Source organism: Eulemur rufifrons, chromosome 7 (genome assembly GCF_041146395.1).
Source record: "Eulemur rufifrons isolate Redbay chromosome 7, OSU_ERuf_1, whole genome shotgun sequence".
Lineage (NCBI taxonomy): Eukaryota > Metazoa > Chordata > Mammalia > Primates > Lemuridae > Eulemur > Eulemur rufifrons.
The window spans coordinates 93,062,381-93,083,493 of NC_090989.1; the positions used below are offsets into that span (position 1 = coordinate 93,062,381).

At 37.1% G+C, this 21,113-nt stretch overlaps 1 protein-coding gene across 6 annotated transcripts in view; it reads left to right on the plus strand.

Annotated features, from left to right (window-relative positions):
• GOLIM4 (golgi integral membrane protein 4) overlaps positions 1–21,113 on the plus strand; it is an 85,580-nt gene that overhangs the window by 27,229 nt on the left and 37,238 nt on the right. For all 6 annotated transcript variants that reach the window (XM_069475292.1, XM_069475294.1, XM_069475289.1 and 3 more), the window contains exons 2-4: positions 16,975–17,049; positions 18,615–18,664; positions 20,229–20,282. In XM_069475292.1, coding sequence (XP_069331393.1) covers positions 16,975–17,049; positions 18,615–18,664; positions 20,229–20,282 — 179 coding nt within the window. The remainder of the gene's footprint in view (positions 1–16,974; positions 17,050–18,614; positions 18,665–20,228; positions 20,283–21,113) is intronic.

Sequence of the window (21,113 nt, forward strand, 5' to 3'; positions counted from 1 at the left end):
TTATTTAAGATTTTATTATTTCAGTAGATTTAGAGGGTATAAGTGTTTTTTGTTACATGGATGAATTGTATAATGCTGAAGTCAGGGCTTTTAGTATGCTCATCACCAGAATAGTGTACATTGGACTCGATAGGTAGATTTTTATCACTCACCGCCCCCCTACTCTCCCCTCTTCTTAGTTTCCAATGTCTGTTATACTACTTTGTGTTCATATATATCCATAGTTTAGCTCCTACTTACAAGTGAGAACTTGTGATATTTGTTTTTCTATTCTGGAGATACCTTACTGGGGATAATGATCTCCAGTTCCATCCATGTTGCTGCAAAAGATATTATTTTACTCCTTTTATGGCTGAGTAGTACTCCATGGTGTGTCTATGTATGTGTGTATCCACTCATCCACTGATGTACACTTAGGTTGATTCCATACCTTTGGGTAGATACCCAGTAGTGGGAGCTGGATGGAATAGTAGATCTATTTTAGTTCTTTGAGGAATCTCCATACTGTTTTCCATAGAAGTTGTACTAGTTTATATTCAAGAACAGATTATTTTTAAATGTTATTTTGTCCTGCAAGAAGTTGACATGTAAAGTAAATCACATACCTGGTTTTAGAATTCAGAAAAAAAAATTGCTCTGAAAAATGGAATCATTTAGAAGCCAAATTTTAAGAGATTTTTTTTCCACTTTATTTTCTTACTAAGAGTGTTGAATGAGCAGTTTTTATCACATTAATTTTTTGTTGGTTTGCTTTGAGCTATTTTTATCACAATAAGGATTGCAAGCCTAACAGAAAAATGCATCCATAAAGTATAAATATTTGTTTTCTCTTACATAAATTAATTCTTAATTTTTGATTTTGTAAGGAAAATCTTATGAAATTTATTTTAATTCTATAATATAGTACTAGCAGACATATTTTCATCAGATATATAGTGATATATAATATATTAATATTTATTTAAATTCAAAATGAGAAATTAAGCACATAGCATTTTTTTATTTCTTAGTTCTGAAGTTAAAGAACTGTAAAATTATTTTTGTATATTTCTAGTGAAATACCAGGCCAGAAAAATAATCATATACTCTTGTTAGATTTCATCTGTGTTCTTTTTAGATTTACAAAACTTTCAAAGAAAAGATGATGGAAATACTCTTTCTGTCCCATAAAATAAATATCATGTATACCTTGCATATCAGTAATATAGAATTTTCCTTTCTGCCTTATAGGAATTTTTTTATGAGTCTTGGCCTTATTTTTATTTCTCAAATGATCATTTTGTATTCTCTAATGTGTTTAGTATGAGCTGACTTGCTGAGTTCTGTCATTACATTGGCAACTACTTTTAAATCAGAGGGATTTTTGTTGGTTTTGATTTTTTTACCGTGTGTGTATATATGTGTATGTGTGTGTAAGTGTATTCGGTAGCCTATGGAGAAAAGCTAATAACTTCTATTTTTTGTTTGCCTGCATATACTGCTAGTTACGTGTTCATTTAGATAACTGCTTAATGTGTATTCCTAGGCTTATTGCTTTGGATCAAGGCCTAGAATTCTTAATGTATAAATCTGTGGCATTTAAGGGATGAGTTACTTATAAGTATGGTAATTTTTATTCTGTCATTGAATAATTAATAAATTGTTCACAAAATTATCCTCATTAAAAGTAACACTTAAAAGTAGGTCCCTTAAAATGTTAAACAAAAATTTACCTAGTGTGTTTTCAAGATTTTAAAATAAAGATGAAAGAACCAAGCATGAGTAGTTACTAAAACTTGTTCTACTTCTCTTACTTACTTATGTATATTTGTGCAACTTTATTAGGGGGGCGGAGACTAGCTTGTATAGAAGATTTAAAGGTAAATTTGAAGATAATAGTCTCCTTTTTTCCTCACAGTTTCTTGAATGACACTCACAAAATTACCATATTAAGTGGTTTCCTTTTCTTATGAAGCAACTCTTCAGAAATTCAGAATGATGAAAGAAGACCGTATTAAACCACCAAAAAGTTTAATGCTTCTTAAGTTAATGCATTTTTAAGCACTGTACATGTAAGATGAGCTAATGGCTAAAGAAAGGTCCCTAGATCTTTTAATGAATAGATAGAAGTAACTCTAATTAGCACTTTACTTGTTCACCCACAAATTACATGTGAATTAGGTGTAAAAGCTCTTTGTATATAAACTGTAAAGGACTATAAAAGCAAAGTTTATTATGATTGCTATTAAAGTGGATTTTGAAGAACATTTTTTTTCCTGAATATATGAACACTCATTTCCAAATATATTTAACTTCTTAGTGACAGGTTTACCTACAAGGTGATAAAGAATAGAACCAAGATCTTTAGTGGAATAACTGTTTGCTCTTCCTGAGAAATTCTAACTTATGTTTTGCCAGTGGAAAAACAGCATCAAATAAAGGTAAAATGTATACTATGCTAATGGGTCTTGTTTTAAAGGCTATGGTTATAATTAGTTTTACTGCTTATTGCTTGAAAATGAATATGTGGCATAATAAAAACATCAGCTACTCATGTTCAAATTACTATGAATATTGAATTAGTGGAATCTGGGCCTAGTGGGGTTCTTCTGGGCCTGAACTTTCTATTTGCACCTACCTCCCAATTACTTGCAGCTGTCAAAATAATTTTAATCATTTTCAGATACTTTGCAGGAAAAAAAGGGCCTTGAGCCTTTTAGCCAAAAAGATATTGCCCTTCCTCTTCTTGTGTTCATTTATATCCATGTTAAGTCTCTATGTTCTAGTCAGGGCAGTATTCTTTCTGAACATCACGATTCTCTAAGATCTTAAACATTTATCCAGGTCATTCACAATTCTGATTCTGTATCCTTGTCTGCTAAACCAGATCAGAGAACCAGAGAATGTTAGAGCAGGAAGAGGCCTTAAAAATCAGTAGATAAACTCTTTTATTTTACTGATGATGAAACATAAGGCATTCAATACTTTTCAGATTAAAAATTAAACCAAACCTGGACTTTTAGCCATTGACCTATCCCACCATGACATGTTGCTTGCAGAAACATTCAAGAAGACATGTGCCAGAGCTCTGTTTACTCCATGGAGGAACACCCAACAGTAGGATTCTCCCACCTCTGTGTCCAGGCTGTCCACCATGCTTGGTTATTCCCCAGTATGTAGAAGAGTGACTACAGGAAGAGTAAATAGAAACTCATATAAGACAGAGAAAACTGAGCAAGCATACTTGTTAGATCCATTTGCAATTAGGGTAGCAGTTGTATTTGTATGTATCTGGTGCTATTATTCATTCAGTGTCATGAAAGGATAATGTGTTTGTATTTTTCGCAGTTGTATACATAGAAGATAAGAGCTCCACTGTAGGCCACCTTAAGCATGGCACAGGGTCTTAGCACATGTATAATAGTTTCTAAGTTACTGAAAATCATAGGTGACAAATAAATTAGAAATAGTCTTCTTTTGCCAAAAGCCTTTTTCTGAAAAAACAAAAAATCGGAGCCTTTTCAACATTCTGCTAAACTGAATTTTTCTTCTCTTATTTCAATTTAAGTCATCAAGAGTATTACAAACCAATTTGAAATGAATTATGTATTGCTGATACCACTACTCTCCTTTACTGTAAATATGCATATTTAGAGTCAGAATTTTAGCACTGGAAGGACTTTGGCCACTTAATTCAACTCTGTCATATTATTGCTGGGAAATGGAAAGATGAAGTTTTCTTCATTGTGAGCATTGAACTGGTTAGTGTCGACAGCTAGGAGCTCAGAATTTTCAAGCCAGTGTTATTTTCCCCAAGCTACTTGGAAATTCTCATTAAATTATCTGTTGGCACCATCTGTTCTGTTTCTCTCTCTGTGTTTTTCCACTTCTTTTTTTTCTTCTGGGGTAATCCATTTCAGTCCTATTTAAGCTATTTTCAATAGATCTAATCTGAGTTCTAACTGTACAGTGGAGTTGAAAAGAAAAATCGGAGGTCTAATTAGAATGCTGATATATATCATCAAAGATTTTTTTTGTTTCTTTTAGCTTTTCCATAGATCTGGATTGTATATTGATCTTAGTGGTTCATTAAAAAGATCCTCTTGTACTTTGTTAAACAATATACACATATTCTCTACCTTTCATAGGGAAACTTTAGAGGTTGCCAATGAAGGCCTCTGCTTATATTGGTGTAAGTCAGGTGTATCAAATTTAAAGTTTCTTCTAACTGGACTCTTAAAAATCTATCTCGATATGCAACCATTAACACTTTTTGTATGTAAATTTTATGAAATAATTGGTAGGAAGAGTACATTGTTAATATTGCTACCTTGGATTAATCATTCGTTTGTATAATTCAATTATTTAACAGACATTCAGCAGGTGCCCACATTGTTGCAAACTCAAGAGTAGGGGACAATTTGCACAGATGATAGAGACCAACTTTCTAGTAAGTAATCCTGCTATGTAGTGGTGGTGACAAATCTGTACATAAAGTTTTGCAAAAAGACTGTGGACAGAGATATTCCTAGGGCCCTGTGGGAGAATGGAGGAGGGGCCTCCAAACCGCCTTCAGGGACCATGGTGAAGGCAGTGCTGACACCTTCACTGCCTTAGGTGATTTTATTTACATGATGTAGGCCAGTATAGTGCAAGTATCTCAAGGTCTACCTACTCACCAGAAGAAGCTTTCACAAAATTCTCCAGATCCTCCACATGTCACATCATCAGCAAGTCTCCTACTCTTCATCCTAAACCTCACATTTCTTGATAAATACTATGTTCTTTTTTAAAGGATGAAGAAAGAATAATGCATATTTGATCTTTGAGGGGCTCACCCAGTGATCTCAGCCTTCTACCCTAAAGGGCATTTACATGCTGTGCAGTGATAAGTGATTAAAATGTGCCCCCACCCCCAATTAAGCAGTTCCTGATATCTCTGTGCGGAAGATATTATATTCAGAGTCATATGTGTTCTTAACAAATCATCAGGAAAATATTCACTTTTCTGTAGCAAATAGAGGAAAGGAAAGAATTATACAAGGAATATATGGGAAATCTCTGTATACCTTCCTTTCAATTTTGCTGTGAACTTAAAGGTGCTCTAGAAAAATTAAAGTATTAAAAAATTATACTTATACTCTTATCCCAAAGGAGAGCTTAAAGTGTCCAAAAAGTGAAAAGAGAATGCAGGATATCACTAAGAATTCCAGTCAAACTGTCGAAGCAGGTTTTAGATATTTAGTGTGACTCCGTCCCCTCCACTCACATTGACTTTGTCCTCACTGTCTCTTAATAACATCTTTTTAAGTTTTTTCAGTGGTAAATATAAGTAGTTAAGCAGTTTGGTGGTGGTGGAAAATAAAAGGCCAGGAAGAGTAAGAGATGGCTGTGGAGGGTATGCAGGGGTTTATTTCAGAGGGGTCCTTGTATTAGGCCTTAGACATGGAAGTGGGGGTAAAAGTGAACCTTCCCAGCAGTGGCCTAGCTACCAGCAACCTGAGCCTTTCTTGATTGCTCTTTATGCTTCTCTGTGCTGTCTTGATATCTCTCTTAAAAATGTCCAAAACAGAGCTCATGATGTTACCTCTGCCCCCAGCCTCCTTGGACCTGGATCCACATTTCACATGGCAGCTAAGCCAGAAATATCGGCACATCCTTGGATCCATTTTCATAGTGCACTTCGAATCAGTCACTCAGGCATTTTGATTCTGTTTTCTAACTTATTTTGCTTCTGTGCATTCTTCACACTCTGTCAATGATTACCACGTATGCTTGGATGTAAGATGAGGTTCCTTTCTCCCCACAAAATTACCCCTCAGGAAAGAGGTAGTCGTGTACTGGAGTTAGTGCAAAGCATCTGCTATTACTGGGTGCCTTCCCAACTGCTTTATTTTAAAAAGCAGAGCATTTGTGAGGAAGACACATTAGCCCCAAATGATCTTGTTTAATGTGGTTAGATATTATGGAGGGCACCTGACAAAATCTGTTTTTTTTTTAGAAGGCTGTAGCAACATTCAAAATAGTGTATGTATTTGTTGTCAGGAATGTGTCCTGATTACAAATATAAAACGTCTTTATAAACAAGCCTTTTCACCAATAAAATAAAATAAAACCCAATATATTCAGAAATCAGGGACATAGAAAGCATGAATATGCACCTACAGGACAAATGGAAATGACAACCGTCCTAATTTTTACGAAATCATATCTGTGGCTTAGGACAGGATTTCCAGCGATGGCACCAGACGGAGATCCCACAGAGACCTATCTCAGGTGAAGATGGGTGTGGCTTCAGAAAACGGTGTGAAGACTAAAAAGCTGGCTAGAGCTGACACAGACACAGATGTCAGCCATGCATGTGAAGAGTTTGAATCAAATTGTTTTTGGAATATGTGGATATAGAAAAAAGTGACCTATCTAAACATGTTTTATATTTCACTATTAATTTCATTTATGTAACTAAAAATAACAAATGCCATGTTGTTATATAAACAGGTAGCTGTTTATATAACAATCTCTAAATTTTTGGTGAACTTTATAGAATTATACATTCACAAAAGTACATGAATCATAAATTTATAGCTTAATGAATTTTTACAAAAGTATAGCCAGCTTTAAGGCCAAGAACCAGAACATTTCCAGCCTTCCCAAATGATCCCTCTTTCTCTCTTCCAGTCGATGCCTGACCATTCCCCACCACCACATGCACGGGGCAAACAGTGCCCTGTTCTGTCACCAGAGATTAGGTTTGCCTGTTTTTGAACTTTTTATAAATAGAATCAGTAAGTAAGTACCACTTTGCTGTCTGGGTTCTTTCCTTAACATTATGTTTGTGAAATTCATCTATGAGTCATTTAGTTTGTTCACATTGCTGAATGGTATTTTACTTTTTGAATAACTGTAACTTATCTATTCTGCTATGGTAAATATTTGTGGTTTTTTCAGTTTGGGACTATTATGAGTAATGCTGTTATTAAAACTCTCCTATTTGACTTTTGGTGAACAAATGTCAAGTATTTGCTTAGGTATGTACCTAGGAGTAGAATTTATAGGTCGTAAGGTATGCCTTCATCAGCTTGGTAAGCACTGTCAGTTTTCAAGATTGTAACAATTTACACATCCATCAGCAAAGTGTAAGGGTTCCTTCCTCCACATTCTTGCCAACTGTTGGCATTTTCTGTCTTTTTCTGTATTAAGAGCTGTTTTTTGGGAGAATAGTGGTGTTGCATTATGATTATAATTTGCATCTCCCTGATGACTAATTTAGTCACTGTTTCATATATTTAATGGCCATTAGGATATCTTGAATTGCCCATTCACATTCTTTTTCACCTCCCTAAAATTTTGTGTATTCCATTTGACAAAAAAAAAAAAAATCTCTTTTATGGGATTGTCTTACTGTCAAAATTGGAGATCATCTTATATTCAGATAATATGGAAGTTTAACCTTCATTATCATTTTTTTTAGGTTACTGCAATGACCTCCTAATTAATCCATTAACTTTTACTCTCTCTTGGATTCTCTACTTTATTTTCTACACATATAAAGTTATTTTTTACTGTCATGCAGATGTGATCAAGTCATTTTTCACTTTATCTCATTCATTCTTCCCCTGCCCTGATTACCTGTCTTTCTCCATCCACCCTCTGCTAAACATAGCGTTGACAGAACTCCCCTATAAAAGCTCATGGGGAGTGGGTGAGGCATGCTTGGTAAATATTCAGATTGCCAGAGAATTCAGATCCAGTAGATTTGAGTTAGGCCTCAGGAATCTGTGCTATTAGCAAGCACTCCAGATTATTCTTATTTCAGGAAAGTTTAAGGAATAACACAAACAGGTTGGTTTTTTGTTTTGGCTTCTGTGCTCTCACCTGTTCCTTCTCCACTGCCTGGATTTGTCTCCGTCCTTCCTCCACTGGTATCTTTCAACACCCAACCAAATAGAACCTCTGGGGGTGTAACTGGACTCCTCCAGGCTGAGTACATCACTTTGTAATCAATAAATGCTTATTCCTGATCTTCCTCACAAACCAGTCGCACCAGCGGCCTTCCCCGTCTCGGCTGACAACACGCAGTGGTTTGATCTTGAATGCAGAATCCGAGCATTTCACCCGCTCCACAGCTTGCGCGCCAGTCCCGCCCTGCCATTGTCTCATGCCTGGATTACTGTAGAAGCTCACTGCTAACTATTGTAGTTTCTCTGCTTGCGTCTTACACTGATGTGGTCAGAGTAACCAATATTTTAAAACCTAAGGCAACATCATATTTCTGCTCAGAACTCTCCAGTGTTTCCCCATTTCTCTCGGAGTAAAAGCCCAAGTCCTCAGTAGGCCCCGTGAGACCGTCACAATCTGCCCTCCTCGCCTCCTTCACCCTTTGACCCTCTGGGCTCACTCTGCCTCAGCCACACTGGCCTACCTGCTGCTTTTAGACATCCCCTCTGTGCTTGCGCTGTAGGGCTTTTGTCCGTCCTGCTCCTTCTGTCTTGGAACGTCCCCCCCAGGTGTCTGTAGAACTGCCTCCTTGGCTTTTCAGGTCTTGCCCCAAATGCCTCCACTCAAATGTCTCCTCAGTGAGGCCTGCTCTCGCCATCCTATTTAAAAATGAAACCTGGCCCATCCTCCCTACAGCTCCAATCTCTTTCACCTTGTTTTTTCCCCCCCTGTGGTACTAATTACCTCCTAGTATACTATTCATTCTGTTTATTCTGCATCATCTATATCTCTCTGCCAGAATGTAAACTTCCCAAAGGCGTATTTTTTTATTATTTTATTGACAATATATTCTCAAATATTAGAACAGTACCTGGCATACAGTAGATGCTCAATAAATATTTGTTCAATTTATAGAATAAAATATTCTGGATGCCATAGAGAGAAGAGACCTTAAGTAGTATCTTTTTTACAAGTCAGATTTTTATGAAATGTTTTCTAATAAATGTTGCATATTTTCACATTTTGAAGTAAAAACCTGCAATTGGGAGTTTGGGTGAAGGTGGACTTGCTTGTGTACTGCCTCACTGGTTTGAGAGACGAGCCAGTGGTAGCCAGGCTCATTCTGACCTAGTTGAGGGTGTTCTCTGCAGTACAATTAAAAACCTTCTAGGGGTTGATACTTGAGTACTGGATTTTAGGTTGTTCCTGCTTTGATAGCATTACTGGAAGTGCCCATAGAGGCAGATTTTCGTGAAAAAATCAGACAACTTATGAAAATTAGATGTCCTTTATGTTTGGTTCAAGCACATCAATTTTGAAAAATATATGCATAAATTTATATTTCTATTATAAAAGCAATATGCCTTTGCATAGTCAACCCACCTTAAGGGCATTCTTATACATTCTTGCATCACTTTGGGGGGGCCAGAAACAACCTTCTCTCTCTCCTCTTCTTCCCCCTCCCTCCTCTCTCTCTCTTTTTCTCTCATGCATTATTTCCTGAAATGCTATGATGCTGTCCAGCTGAAGTCTAACTGCTAAATAAGAAGAATATTACTGTACAGGGTCTATTTATGTACATCTGATTTTAAGAATAAATTTGCTTCTACTGTGAGTCCTTAAGTTTCTAATATATCTATGCATATACACTTATATGTGTCTTTGAGAATGTAGTATTTGCTTTGCAGAGTGTAGCATTTTCGTGGGATAGGAGGATATTTTTCCTCTCAGCTCTCAAAGAGATTCTGTTTAAAAATCTGCCAGTTTAACAGTTTGTTATGTCACCCAGCCTGCCTAACCTAAGGTGATCTCTAATTGTCTTCTGTTGTACACGTCTTAACCTCTTCTCACAGCCAGACTTTATTGAGTATAAACTTTTTTATATGAGTAACTCCCACACTTTGGTATTTCCCAAGGTGCCTAGAACACTGCTGGGCTGTGATATCACAGCTCAAGCAGCTAAGAGAAGAATCCCTTCATGAAGCATGAATAGATTTCATCTGATAACAAGAATGATTATTAGTAGCTCACCACTTCAAAGAATGCCAATAAGAAGACTAGTATGAAGAAATATATCTTAGGTCAGCTAATATAATACTTGTTTGAAAAAGCCAAATTTCAATTAGTGCCATGAGGAAAAGCCTGGGTATAAGTTTTATCTGAAATAGAAAAGGCAGCTAAGCACCAATTCAAATCACAGTTAACATTTCCACTCAAACTGCTTTACAAACTGTATGCATTTGCAAACTTAAAAATAGATACTTGTGTGAACTTTTATAGGAACTTTATTGTACAGTAAAAAAAAAAATCTGCAATTGCCATGGAGTAGAATCTAATCAGACTGTTCTTTTTTTTCTCAGTGTTCTGAAAGCATCTATATTTCAGGGGTATGATTTAACTAATGCTAATCTTATGAGCCTATACATCAACAGATAAATTTATGTTTAATCTCTCTTCTATTATCTGTCTGTTCCCTGGCATATGTGAGTACTAGGAAGCTAACAGATGTGGAAATTCACTTAAAAAAATGCTGGGGCTTGAAGGATAGCAGGCAAAGGAGAAAAGAATGGAATGTCTTCCAAATGCCTTCATTCCCTGGACAAGTGCTATTTACTGAAAACCGCTAGACGTTAGGAACTGAGGGATTGGGATATACATGAGAAAGAAAAAGGAGATAGCCAGTCCCAGCCTTCAAGATACTTAGTTTGTTCATTCCTTCACTCATTCATTCCTTCCTGTCTTCGCCCAGCATCTATTGAATGCCTACAGTTCAGTGTACCAGGAATACAATAATGAAATAAAGTCAATCAGAAAGTCTTGCCTCAGTTGAGCTTCTAGTCTAGTGGGATAGTCAGGCAATAAATAAGATAAATAAGTAAAAGACAGTAGAGTGATGAGTGCTAAGGAGAAAAATAAAGTTGGAAAGGAGACTGGAAGTGTTGAGGGTGGGAAGCAGTTACAATTTTAGGTATGTCGTCCTGAGTGAGAAGGTATCTTTTTAGTCAAGCTCTGACAGAAGTGGGGGCGCTAGTCGGCGTTTCAGACACCTGGAGAAGGAGCAGTGGGGATAAAGGAAAAGGCAGTACGAGGTGCTGAGGGGAAAGCGCACCTGGCACGTTCCGGCATCACAAGGAGGCTGCCAGCTCATGCAGGATGAGCGATGGGGTAAGGCCTTGTGCGGCTTTGGATTTCAATCCAGAGGAACAAACAGGAAGCAATCGAGAGGTTTTGCCCTCGGCCCCGGCCTTGAATATGTAGGAAAAGGTTAATTAATAATTAAATTCAGCTATAAATTGTGAATCAGACTGGGAGGGCTGAATTGTATTGAAGACATGAAACTGGAGTTGAGTGAAAAGTAAAAGCTGGACTTAACAGAGTTAAATTATGAAGATGGATACAGAGCTCTGAGGAGACTTTGTGAAAAGAGACTGGGGGAGGCTCCAAAGACTGTGCCTTCGGGGTGCCCTCCCCCACTCAGGGGTGCAGTGTGAACCGCGAAACGTAGTAGTTGTCCACCTCCTTTTTCCTTTACTTGTTTTATGTGTGTTCTTTCTCAGGAGATCTCCTGTATTCTTTTTCAGACTTCTTATGAGGTCAAATTATGGAAGAAGGAAGGAAAGATGATTGGAAAAATGTATCTGTGGTGATGTCTTCATGTTGGATCACCAGCTTATTGGCTGGCCTGCACCTCAATTCTGGGGATTTAGAAGCACAACTGAAAACTGTTCTTAAAGACTTTAATAAATATCTTAAATAAATATCTTTTAGGCCTTAAAAAAAAACCAAAAAACTCAAAGGCATTGTTTTCTGTGAACTATATTGATTTCAATTTATTTTCCTTTTTGTCATCTCTCTTGCTATCCTACTTAAAAATCTGCAGCCACAACTATCAAAAGCACTGATTTGTTCATTTTAATTTTTATCAAATGTACAGTGATAGAGGTATTTTCACATGTTATTAATATTTTCACAAGTTGAACTGTGTGACTTTCATACCAAGCCTTGTTTGTTTGTTTGTCTGTTTGTTTTTTAAAGATAAAATATTATGTTATAGGCAGAACCAAAAGCAAAACTTCATGGCCTGTTTTTTCTGCCAAAGAAACATTGCCCTCTTTTGGCTTACGGTGCTAAAACACTTTGCAATGTTTTCTGCCTAATTTTAGAGTGTGGCTTTCTGATTCTGAATTGGAGCAGTTTGCCCTGAAATGACACAGGTATCTATTTTGCCTATAAGCGAATGTATATATTATAATAGTTAATTTTTCTTGTGACTTGCAGATGGCGGTCAGAGTTAAAATGGAAAATTGCTGTAAGAAGCTGGCATGTTTTTAAAATCCTGAGTGCTTAAGGGGAAATAAAACCTTTTCCATTCTTGATTGCATGGAAAATATTTAACTCCCTTTAAGTAAGCATCAGAAGATATGAGTGTTACAGATTTTCATCTTTTTCTCTTGAGTTCTTGTGTTTCACCTATCCCTGTTGTAGTGTTATTCTGCATTAAAGATCTTGAATGCTGAGATCAAACCATTAGTTTTGTATTTATTTTTCCTTTAACTTGTTTGATGCTGTGAAGATATTTATTATATACCATTTTTGTTGCAGAGAGTCTAGCAGCATTAATTCATCTTGACTGATGTCCTTGACTTCAGAGTATAAATAGAAAAATAGAGATAGGTGACAAGGATTGATTAGCAATCCTCCTTCTAAGTGAAACAGTAAACCTATCTAGATAAATCACTAGCTCAAAAGCCTGGAAAATGCATAGTAACAGAAATAAGGGGTGTGTGTGTGTGTGTGTGTGTGTGTGTTTAATAGTGAAATTTTCTAGAATAACTACAAGGACACAAAGTAGTCTGGTCTGTTCTATTCTCCTTCAATTTTTATTTAAAAAATAGGCTTATAGGTTGTAATAAGCTACGGATGGATTATTTTCTCTTTTAAGAAAAATTTTTTCAAGTAAAAGAAAACTGAGATCAATATTATTGCCTTTTGAAGTCAATGTGTGTGTGTGTATATATATATATACATATGTGTGTATATACATGTACGTATATTTTATATATATAGATAACTTTGTTATTATTAGAGTTTAATTGTAAGGTTGGAAGGAGTCGTAAGACATCACCAGATTCCTTCTCTGGCACTTTTAAGCCATCATAGATAGGTAGAAAAATATTTTAGCATTTTAATAGCATTTACTTTGTACCAGGCAGTATTCTAAACACTTGATATATATTAATTCATTTAACTCTGACATTCACCAAAAGACATAGGTATATTATTATACCCACATACCATGAAAGGAAACTGAAGTTCAAAGAAGTTCAGCAACTCACTTCAAAAGGAAAGGAGTGGGATTTGAACCCAGGCACCAAGGCTCTGCTTTCAGCCATTATATTGCCATTTGCCTCTTTCCCTCATTTTCTCCCCTTTTTTCTAGAATTTTCAATTCCAAGAGTTATTTTCACTGTCAGTTCCCTTTTTACCTATTGTGGTTTCTCCAGTTTGTATTTTAAGGCTCCTTTTTCAGTTTGTTTTCCTTTTTCCTTTTCCTGAGCCTAACGAAGAACAGCACTTCTCCACCTTTCCAGCATTCGTTGCTGCTCCATTGTCTCACCCGCCTCCTCGGTGCTCTTCTCCAGCCCTCAAACTGTTTCTGAATTGCTAAGTTCTATTACATCAGGACCAGGAGGTGCTGCTATAATAATGGCTTGACCAGTTCTGAGTAAGACAGTATTAATAGTACACTTACCTCATGGTTTCTACATATATCCTCCGTTCTGTTTGCCACATCTTTTTTTCCTACCATATTTGCAAAAAACACATTCTTCTTGCCTTAAAGTTTGCTATTAGTGATGCCACACAGTGTAGTCATGAATATGCCTCAGATTTCCCAAGACCTTTGAATTTTGACCATAATTCACAAACACGTTTGCTTTTCTGTGGACATTTGATAGAATTTATTCAGGTTATTTCTGAAAGCGTGTAACTGTGTCTCCTAGGATCTACTTGCTCTTTAGACACACTGCCATTAATATATTGAATATGTAAATTCCCATGGAGGGTAAAACTGTCAAAGACAGTTGTATGATTCAGTTTGATAAATGGGTACTTTGGTCCAGCTATTGGCACATTGTCTTCCTAACCAAGTCCCAGGGAAGAGAAAGAAGGGAACACCATCTTCCGCCTTCCCATGCCCGACACTTCTCACCAGATCTCTACGCTCTACTTGGTTTCATCTAGTAGACCCTCTACTCTCTTACTGAAGATGAATTCATGCTTGTGAGTTTCTGCTTCGTTTCTAAGCCAAAGATAATCATTATCTGATTACCTGGTGCCATACAACACTGAGTTTGCAAAAGTGAGTTTATAGTGATTCTGCTGTATTTTATTACCTAATAAAGAATTTCACAGGGTTGTAATGTGTAAATTCAGCTTTTTTTCCTCTACCCCTGACTTTCTACAATAATGTTTAATATTTAAGAGTCTGACGTGAATGGGATGGGTGGTGAGCAGTCACCCTCACACATGCCTTCTTGACTGTGCTGCTGGGATCTTGTATTATTATGGGTGTTGCTAGGCTGGAATTGTTTTCCCCTAGTGGTTCTGACCTCCATTCAGGAGCCTCCTAGACTGAGGACCAGCTGCTGTAGCTTCAGCTCCCTCACAGCAAGATCTGGACTCCTCTGCATGTTCCTTTCTTCAAAAGTGTCACGTGCTTGCTGAAATCGAGTCTATAATCTGTATGATTAGTGCACCCAGATTCCCGTTTTATTGGCATGTTTATGTTCCTGTAACCTCCTATGCAGACCGTGAGAACTTTGACCGGCGGATTGGAGGTGGAGGAGTGTTTTTTCTTTGAGCTGGGGAGCTTAGGTGTTCCCACAGCATCCTGTTCTTGCCTCTGTTGTACCATGATAGTATCGTAACTTACCTCTTTCCCTGTGTGTCTCCCCCGCCTCACTGAAATTCTCAAAGACTACGAGTGCTCAGTTCAGGGCTTGGCTTAGTGAGGTTCTATAGTGCTGATCTTAGTGCTTTCCCTGCCTTGTTCTAAACATCATTTAAGATGGTCCTACTAGTACGAATCCAAGTATTAAACCAATAAATCTTGATTTTAGTAGACTTTTAGAAATTGTTCGAGGGACTTACATATCATACATATATTGGGGGAAATGTGATTTCTCAACAATGGACTTCCCATCATTTGGAGCACAGCTACCTTTAGTCCAGTTTCACACTTCTGTCAATTTACATAGTAGGGTAGCAAGAAATGTGGTGTTATATTGAACTCCTTTGTAATAATAGTGTAGGGGGAAGGAATCATCTGGTGAATAGAAAAGGAATCCCATGGGGGAAGAGAATGAGGCAAGGATTATTATAATGACTGGCCCAGGGTGAGAGAAAAGATGCGATTGGGGTAGACTACACATACCAGCTTGGATGGTCACAGGTGTTCTAGGAGATACTATGGACAGAGGTGTTAGCAGAGGTGGGAATAGAGGTAGGGTTTCTGATAGCAGTAGATGAAGCTCTGGGAATGGAAGCTTTGTATGGGATGATAAGATGAGAGATGCCATGTGGTTAGAAGGTACAGGATCCAGGGCATGATGGCCAAGCTGGAAGGAGGAGAGCAGTAGTTGGTAGTTGGCAGCTGTAACAATGGGGAAAGAGCAAGAGGAGAAGCAGGGAATCCTTTCAGCAGCAAGAGGTTGTTGCAGGGGTAGGGAAAGGAGCTGCTGGGACTATGACAACTTTGGTGGTCACTAGCAGTGTTGAGGCTGTTCTGTGTACCATACATGGTCAGCCAGTGATTGATGATGGAATTGTATATAGTCGTGGGGAGTTGGGATGACCAAAGAATGGAGTAACAGGGTTGGCTTAGCTTGCCAGGGAATGAGATCTTATGTGGCCATAATGCTGAACAAACAGGATCCAAAGGAGACATCAAAAATTTAATTTATTCTCTCCTTGTCTCCCCTCATTGCCTGTTTAAAACACTCTGTTGGACTGACTTTTCTGTTCCTAGATAAAATCTAAGACAAATTTAGTTGCTTCTGTGGCTTCTTCCAGATTAAAAAAAATTTTCAATAACTTATATTCATACACACAGCCTCGGTTCAGTAATTGTTATGTCTGGTCTAGTCCAGTGTAATCATACATATTTTATTCATTCGAAGGTGAGGCTTCTCCCTCTTTTCCAGCTCCTGTTTGCTGCAGGTGTGGCGCCTGCAGTGGGAAAGAGAGTTACACCAGCTTCTTCTCCCCGGTTGCCCTCCAGCACATCTACTCTTCCTCCCCTACTCACCAGGCCACTCTGGCTTCTTCAAAGTAGACTGTGTGGGGAGGGAGGATAAAGGGCAGGAAGGTCTTACAGAGCTAGAATCTGTTTGCCATGGGTTTCTTCTGGCCATGGCAGATGGTGAACCTGACCTGTTCTTTTGTGGACACTTTTATGAGTTCTTTGGAGAATTCCTCCCTCCTCCATTTCTGTGTGTCTCTAGCCTGTTTTCCTTGACTTGGAGGGAGGAATGAGATGATACCTTCTCCTCTTTTATCCCAGTGATGTGCTGCTGGGGTTTTCTTATGGGTTCTGGCAGCCATAATTCAGATGCAGATCATGTTGACTTTGCATACTTAGGGGATATTTAGTGGAAATACCCTTCTAGTGCCTAGGAGGGTGGCAAGAGCTAAAAATGTAGGTGTAAGGTTAGGCAGACTGTGGTTAAAGTCTTAATGTGGACAAGGTTGCCCAGGAAGAGCCAAAAAAACCTCACAGAGACACTTGCATTTTAGAGGCAGGAGAAGGAAGAGGAGCTAGCAAAGAAGTCAGACTCATGATTCAGAGCATCAGCTCTAGAAAAGGGCAGACTGTATGGGAGTCAGTTCAGAATTATGCCTATTAGTATGTCTTTTCTTTACCTGGAATGGGGAACTTATGTATATGTTTTTATTTTAGTTGTATAAAGATCCTACACTATTTTTTTCCTGTTTTGAAAATTGGTGTTAATTTCACTTTAGAATTTCTGAAGACAAATTTTAATTCTTTTTTTCCAGTTGTGTATGAACACAGATCAAGATTAGAGAAATCCTTGCAAAAGGAAAGACTTGAACATAAGAAAGCAAAGGAAGGTAAATAAATAATGTAATTTGTGTTCTGTGCTTTTCTCACATCCTTCTTTGAAGTATTATGTACTTGCTGTACTATTTTTTTTTTTTTTTTTGCTAAGATAGTTCTCAAACCAGCTCAAAGTCAGTGTTGTAGGTGGACAGAGAAAGAAATACTGAGTAATGTTATGTATTGTGCAGTGATTTCTGCTCGAGATTAGATTTGCAATCTTTCATCCAGTCCGTGACACCTAGAGGTAGATCATATTTTGGTTAGTTATATATATTATTTCAGAAATAAATAACTTTTCATCTGAATATTATACAGGTATATTATTAATACTTTGAACTTATGTCCACAGATATTCAGGGAAAAAAAAGGAGTAATAGCATGCATGCATTGTCCAAAATATGACAAATTTTATATATATACATATACATATTTTTAACATAACAAATTGATCCCATTGTCTGGCATCTTTAAGGTTATGTACCTGTTTTTATCTCCTCAAAGTTTTTATTGGCATAGCTGACTGGTTCAGCTTGAAAACTAGCATTTAATGCAGGTATTAGACAATGCTATTAATTTTTATCTATGATTTTAAATTATCTGCATTCTTTTTTTTTTTTTTTTTTTGAGATAGTGTCTTGTTTTGTTGCCCCAGCTGGAGTTCAGTGGCGTTATCATAGTTTACTGCAACCTCCAACTCCTGGTCTCAAACAGTCCTCCTGCCTCAGCCTCCCAAGTAGCTGGGAATACAGGCCAAGGCCACCACGCTGGGCTAATTTTTCTATTTTCAGTAGAGACAGATCTTGAACTCCCAAGCTTGAAGCTATCCTCCTGCCTCGACCTCCCAAAATGTTAAGAATACAGGCGTGAGCCACTGCGCCCAGCCTGAAGTTATCTGCATTCTATTTATTTGTTCATGGTTTGTGATAAATCTTGAAATTGAAGTTGGGTATTCTGTCTTCTTACCCTGCTGAGGGGGAAGGAGGGAGAGCAGAGGAGGGGCAGTACTGGTTAGGATGTTTTACTGGCCCTTGGATTGAGCCTGTGTGAAGAAGAGAAGTTTAACATCATTAAAATGCTTTCATAGGATTTGGATTTTTCTTGTCTTCAAATGCAGTGATTTTATAGAGCCATCTAGTGGATAATAAAGTTTTCAGAGCATTACTGACGGCTTGGATGGCTTGATGCCTTTTTTCAGGTCCTGAATGATTTTCGTGTGCCATCTAGTGGGTAGCAATAAATCACCCTTGTCTTCAGATGTGCTTCCTTTTTTTCTCCCCTCAGTTTCAAGGAGAGTTAATCACAGAGAAATTCTAAATGCATTTTTAATCAATTGGCTATTATATGGATTTTGTTGATGCAAGATTTACAGGTTTAAGGTAAAGAGGAAGAGTATTTTTTTCAATTCTTTCTAAAGCATTGAGAGCCAAAATAAACCATATAAATGACCAAATAGATTGTTTTAAACCTAAAACATTTTTTGCAAGCCCGAGTAAAATTTGCTTTTATTCCTTTAGATGTTTAAACAGTCCATAATAAATTAACTTACGCTCTATCTTCTCCATTTTTTGTTTTCTAGATTTTCTTGTTTATAAGTTAGAAGCACAAGAAACACTAAATAAAGGAAGGGTAAGGTTTTTTTATTTCTTTGTATTTTGTTTTTCCCTAATTTGTTTTCATGAAACTTGAAGGGCGGGGAAATATAGTTGCAAAGTCTTTTACTCTGTTGATCACTACGATTATAGAACTGAAATATAATATATAATATTTTTTTGCTACCAAAAATTCTAGGAGGATGACTTTTAAATTTGTTCTTTTAAAACCTGCCTTATCACATTATTGATGATAGTGATAAATTGGAAATAACCTTAATATTCAACGTTTATTTATAGTCTCTCTTTTCCATGGAATGTAAGATTCATTGTAGTTTGCCTTTGGATGTGTAACATCTAACACAGGACTGGCCTAGAGTTGGCATTTAAAAACATTTGTGAAAGGAATGAATGATTGAATTATATTGGCATTTTTAAAATGTTTTAAAGTCTAAATTAATTGGAGAAAAGCAAGTCTTTACTCTAAGAAAAATATGTAAGTATTAGTTGAATAAAACACTGGCATTTGGGGGTATTAAAACTGAGAAGAGTTTCTTTTTGATAGCCCAGGAGGATCTCAGCTTTTAACTCTTACTGGATTTCAAAAGCCCTAACCAAAACTTTATATACTCTGTTGTACATTTTATTATGTAATTTCCTTATAAATTAAAATAAACTAGTAAAGCCATAAAATAAAGTGAGAAAGCAAAAATGCAGTTCACTGTAGAAGTTGTGAAAGTATGAAAAAGCATGAGAATGTCCTTAAGCTAGTGATGGGGTAAAGCAAGGGAGATGGCGCCCAGAGATAAAACAACATAGCACAGGAGAGGAGACATTTCAGGTGTGTTTTTTGCATACTGTGACTGGTTATGGCTACCCTGGACTGTGGAAACATGTGAGGTCCGTATGTGAAGACGCTCCACAGGGACACAAAGATGTACTCCTGGAACGTGGAGCTCATAACGTGGAGTCCAGCGGTGGACTTAGGCTTCAGTTTCAGTCCTGGCTCGTTTACTTAATGACATGTTTACCCTTGGCATGTTCTTAATCCTTTCTCAGTTTCTCACTCTGTGAAATAGAGTCTCCCTGGAGTAAAATCATGTATGTAGAATTTCTTACCCACTGACGTTCAGGAAAGGAAAGTGCCTTTTCTTATCCGTCCCTTAAGCTAAGCTTATGCTAAGCTTGTGAGACTTGGTCCTAGCGGGTTTATCCCTTCTTTCCCCTTACTGCAAGCACCCAGCACAATGTGCTGGCCCTGTGCAGTGACTCTGGCTCAGGACAAGTTCCTCCAGGAGCCTGAGCCTCAGTTCTTCTGAATATGAGAGGTGGAATGAAATCATCTCTAAGGGCCCCATCAAGCTACCATTTTATGGTTCCATATCTTGCTTTTTCATTACTAAAATCTAGCAAATGTATGGAAATGTTAAAACTTCATTTCTGCTATTAAAGAGATAGCCCTAGAGATGTCCTGGTTGAAGTATAGAATGCATTTTTACCTTACACAAGTGAAATAAATGAATTTTTTAAAGAGCTTTAAGATGTGTTAGCAAGAGAGCCATATTTGTTTTCTTTGTGTTCCCTTTTTTTTTAATTTACAGCAAGATTCCAATAGCAGATACAGCGCATTGAATGTCCAACATCAGATGTTGAAAGTGAGTAATTTAAAGTTGTTATTCATGAATAAAAGAAATGATTAATGTTTGAACTGACTAATGACCTTTAAAGTGATTTAAAAAGTTTACAGAAAGTGGATTTCTATCGTAACATGGCATATTAAGGCCATATTGCAATAAAATTATATATAGGGTTATAATACCCTGTCATATTTATCACCTGATTACAAAGAACATATGTAATTATTGCACATTTTCTTATAAATCAGGTCTTTGGTCACCTAATTTTTATTTTCTTCTTCTCTTTATCCATTAAGGTTTTATGTTTAATTTCTCACAGTGGTTTTCCTTAGACATTTCCTTTTATCTTACACAGACTGGAGGCTGCAGAACTATTAAAATTCTTTCTTCATGCTACTAATATTTAATAAATGTCCTTTTACTTACCACAGGAACACAATTTATTATTTAAAGATTCTCCTTCCTTGGTCCTTGGGTAAAACTCATTATTGTGTGTCAGGAAGAGAGTCATTGTTCCTGTCAAGCTAGACGAGAAGAGCAGAATGCAATTATGCCATTCTGCACAGCGTGCGGATCATGCCGCTGTCTCGACCCTGCCAAGCCTCCCCAGCGTTCTGTTTGGTATTGTCTTTCCCCCCAGTGTCAGTAGGGCATATGCTTTTTATTGACACCAGAACCTTTTCTATTATCAAGAGTGCAATACATGAATTAAAGCAGACCATCCTTTCACATTGAGCATTTGGAAACTATAGAGGTTATCTAGATTCTGATTACAGTGTAGGATTGTAATCAGAAATTGGGTATATTTAAGAATCAATTCTTCTTTCGTGTTTTTTTTTTTGTTTTGTT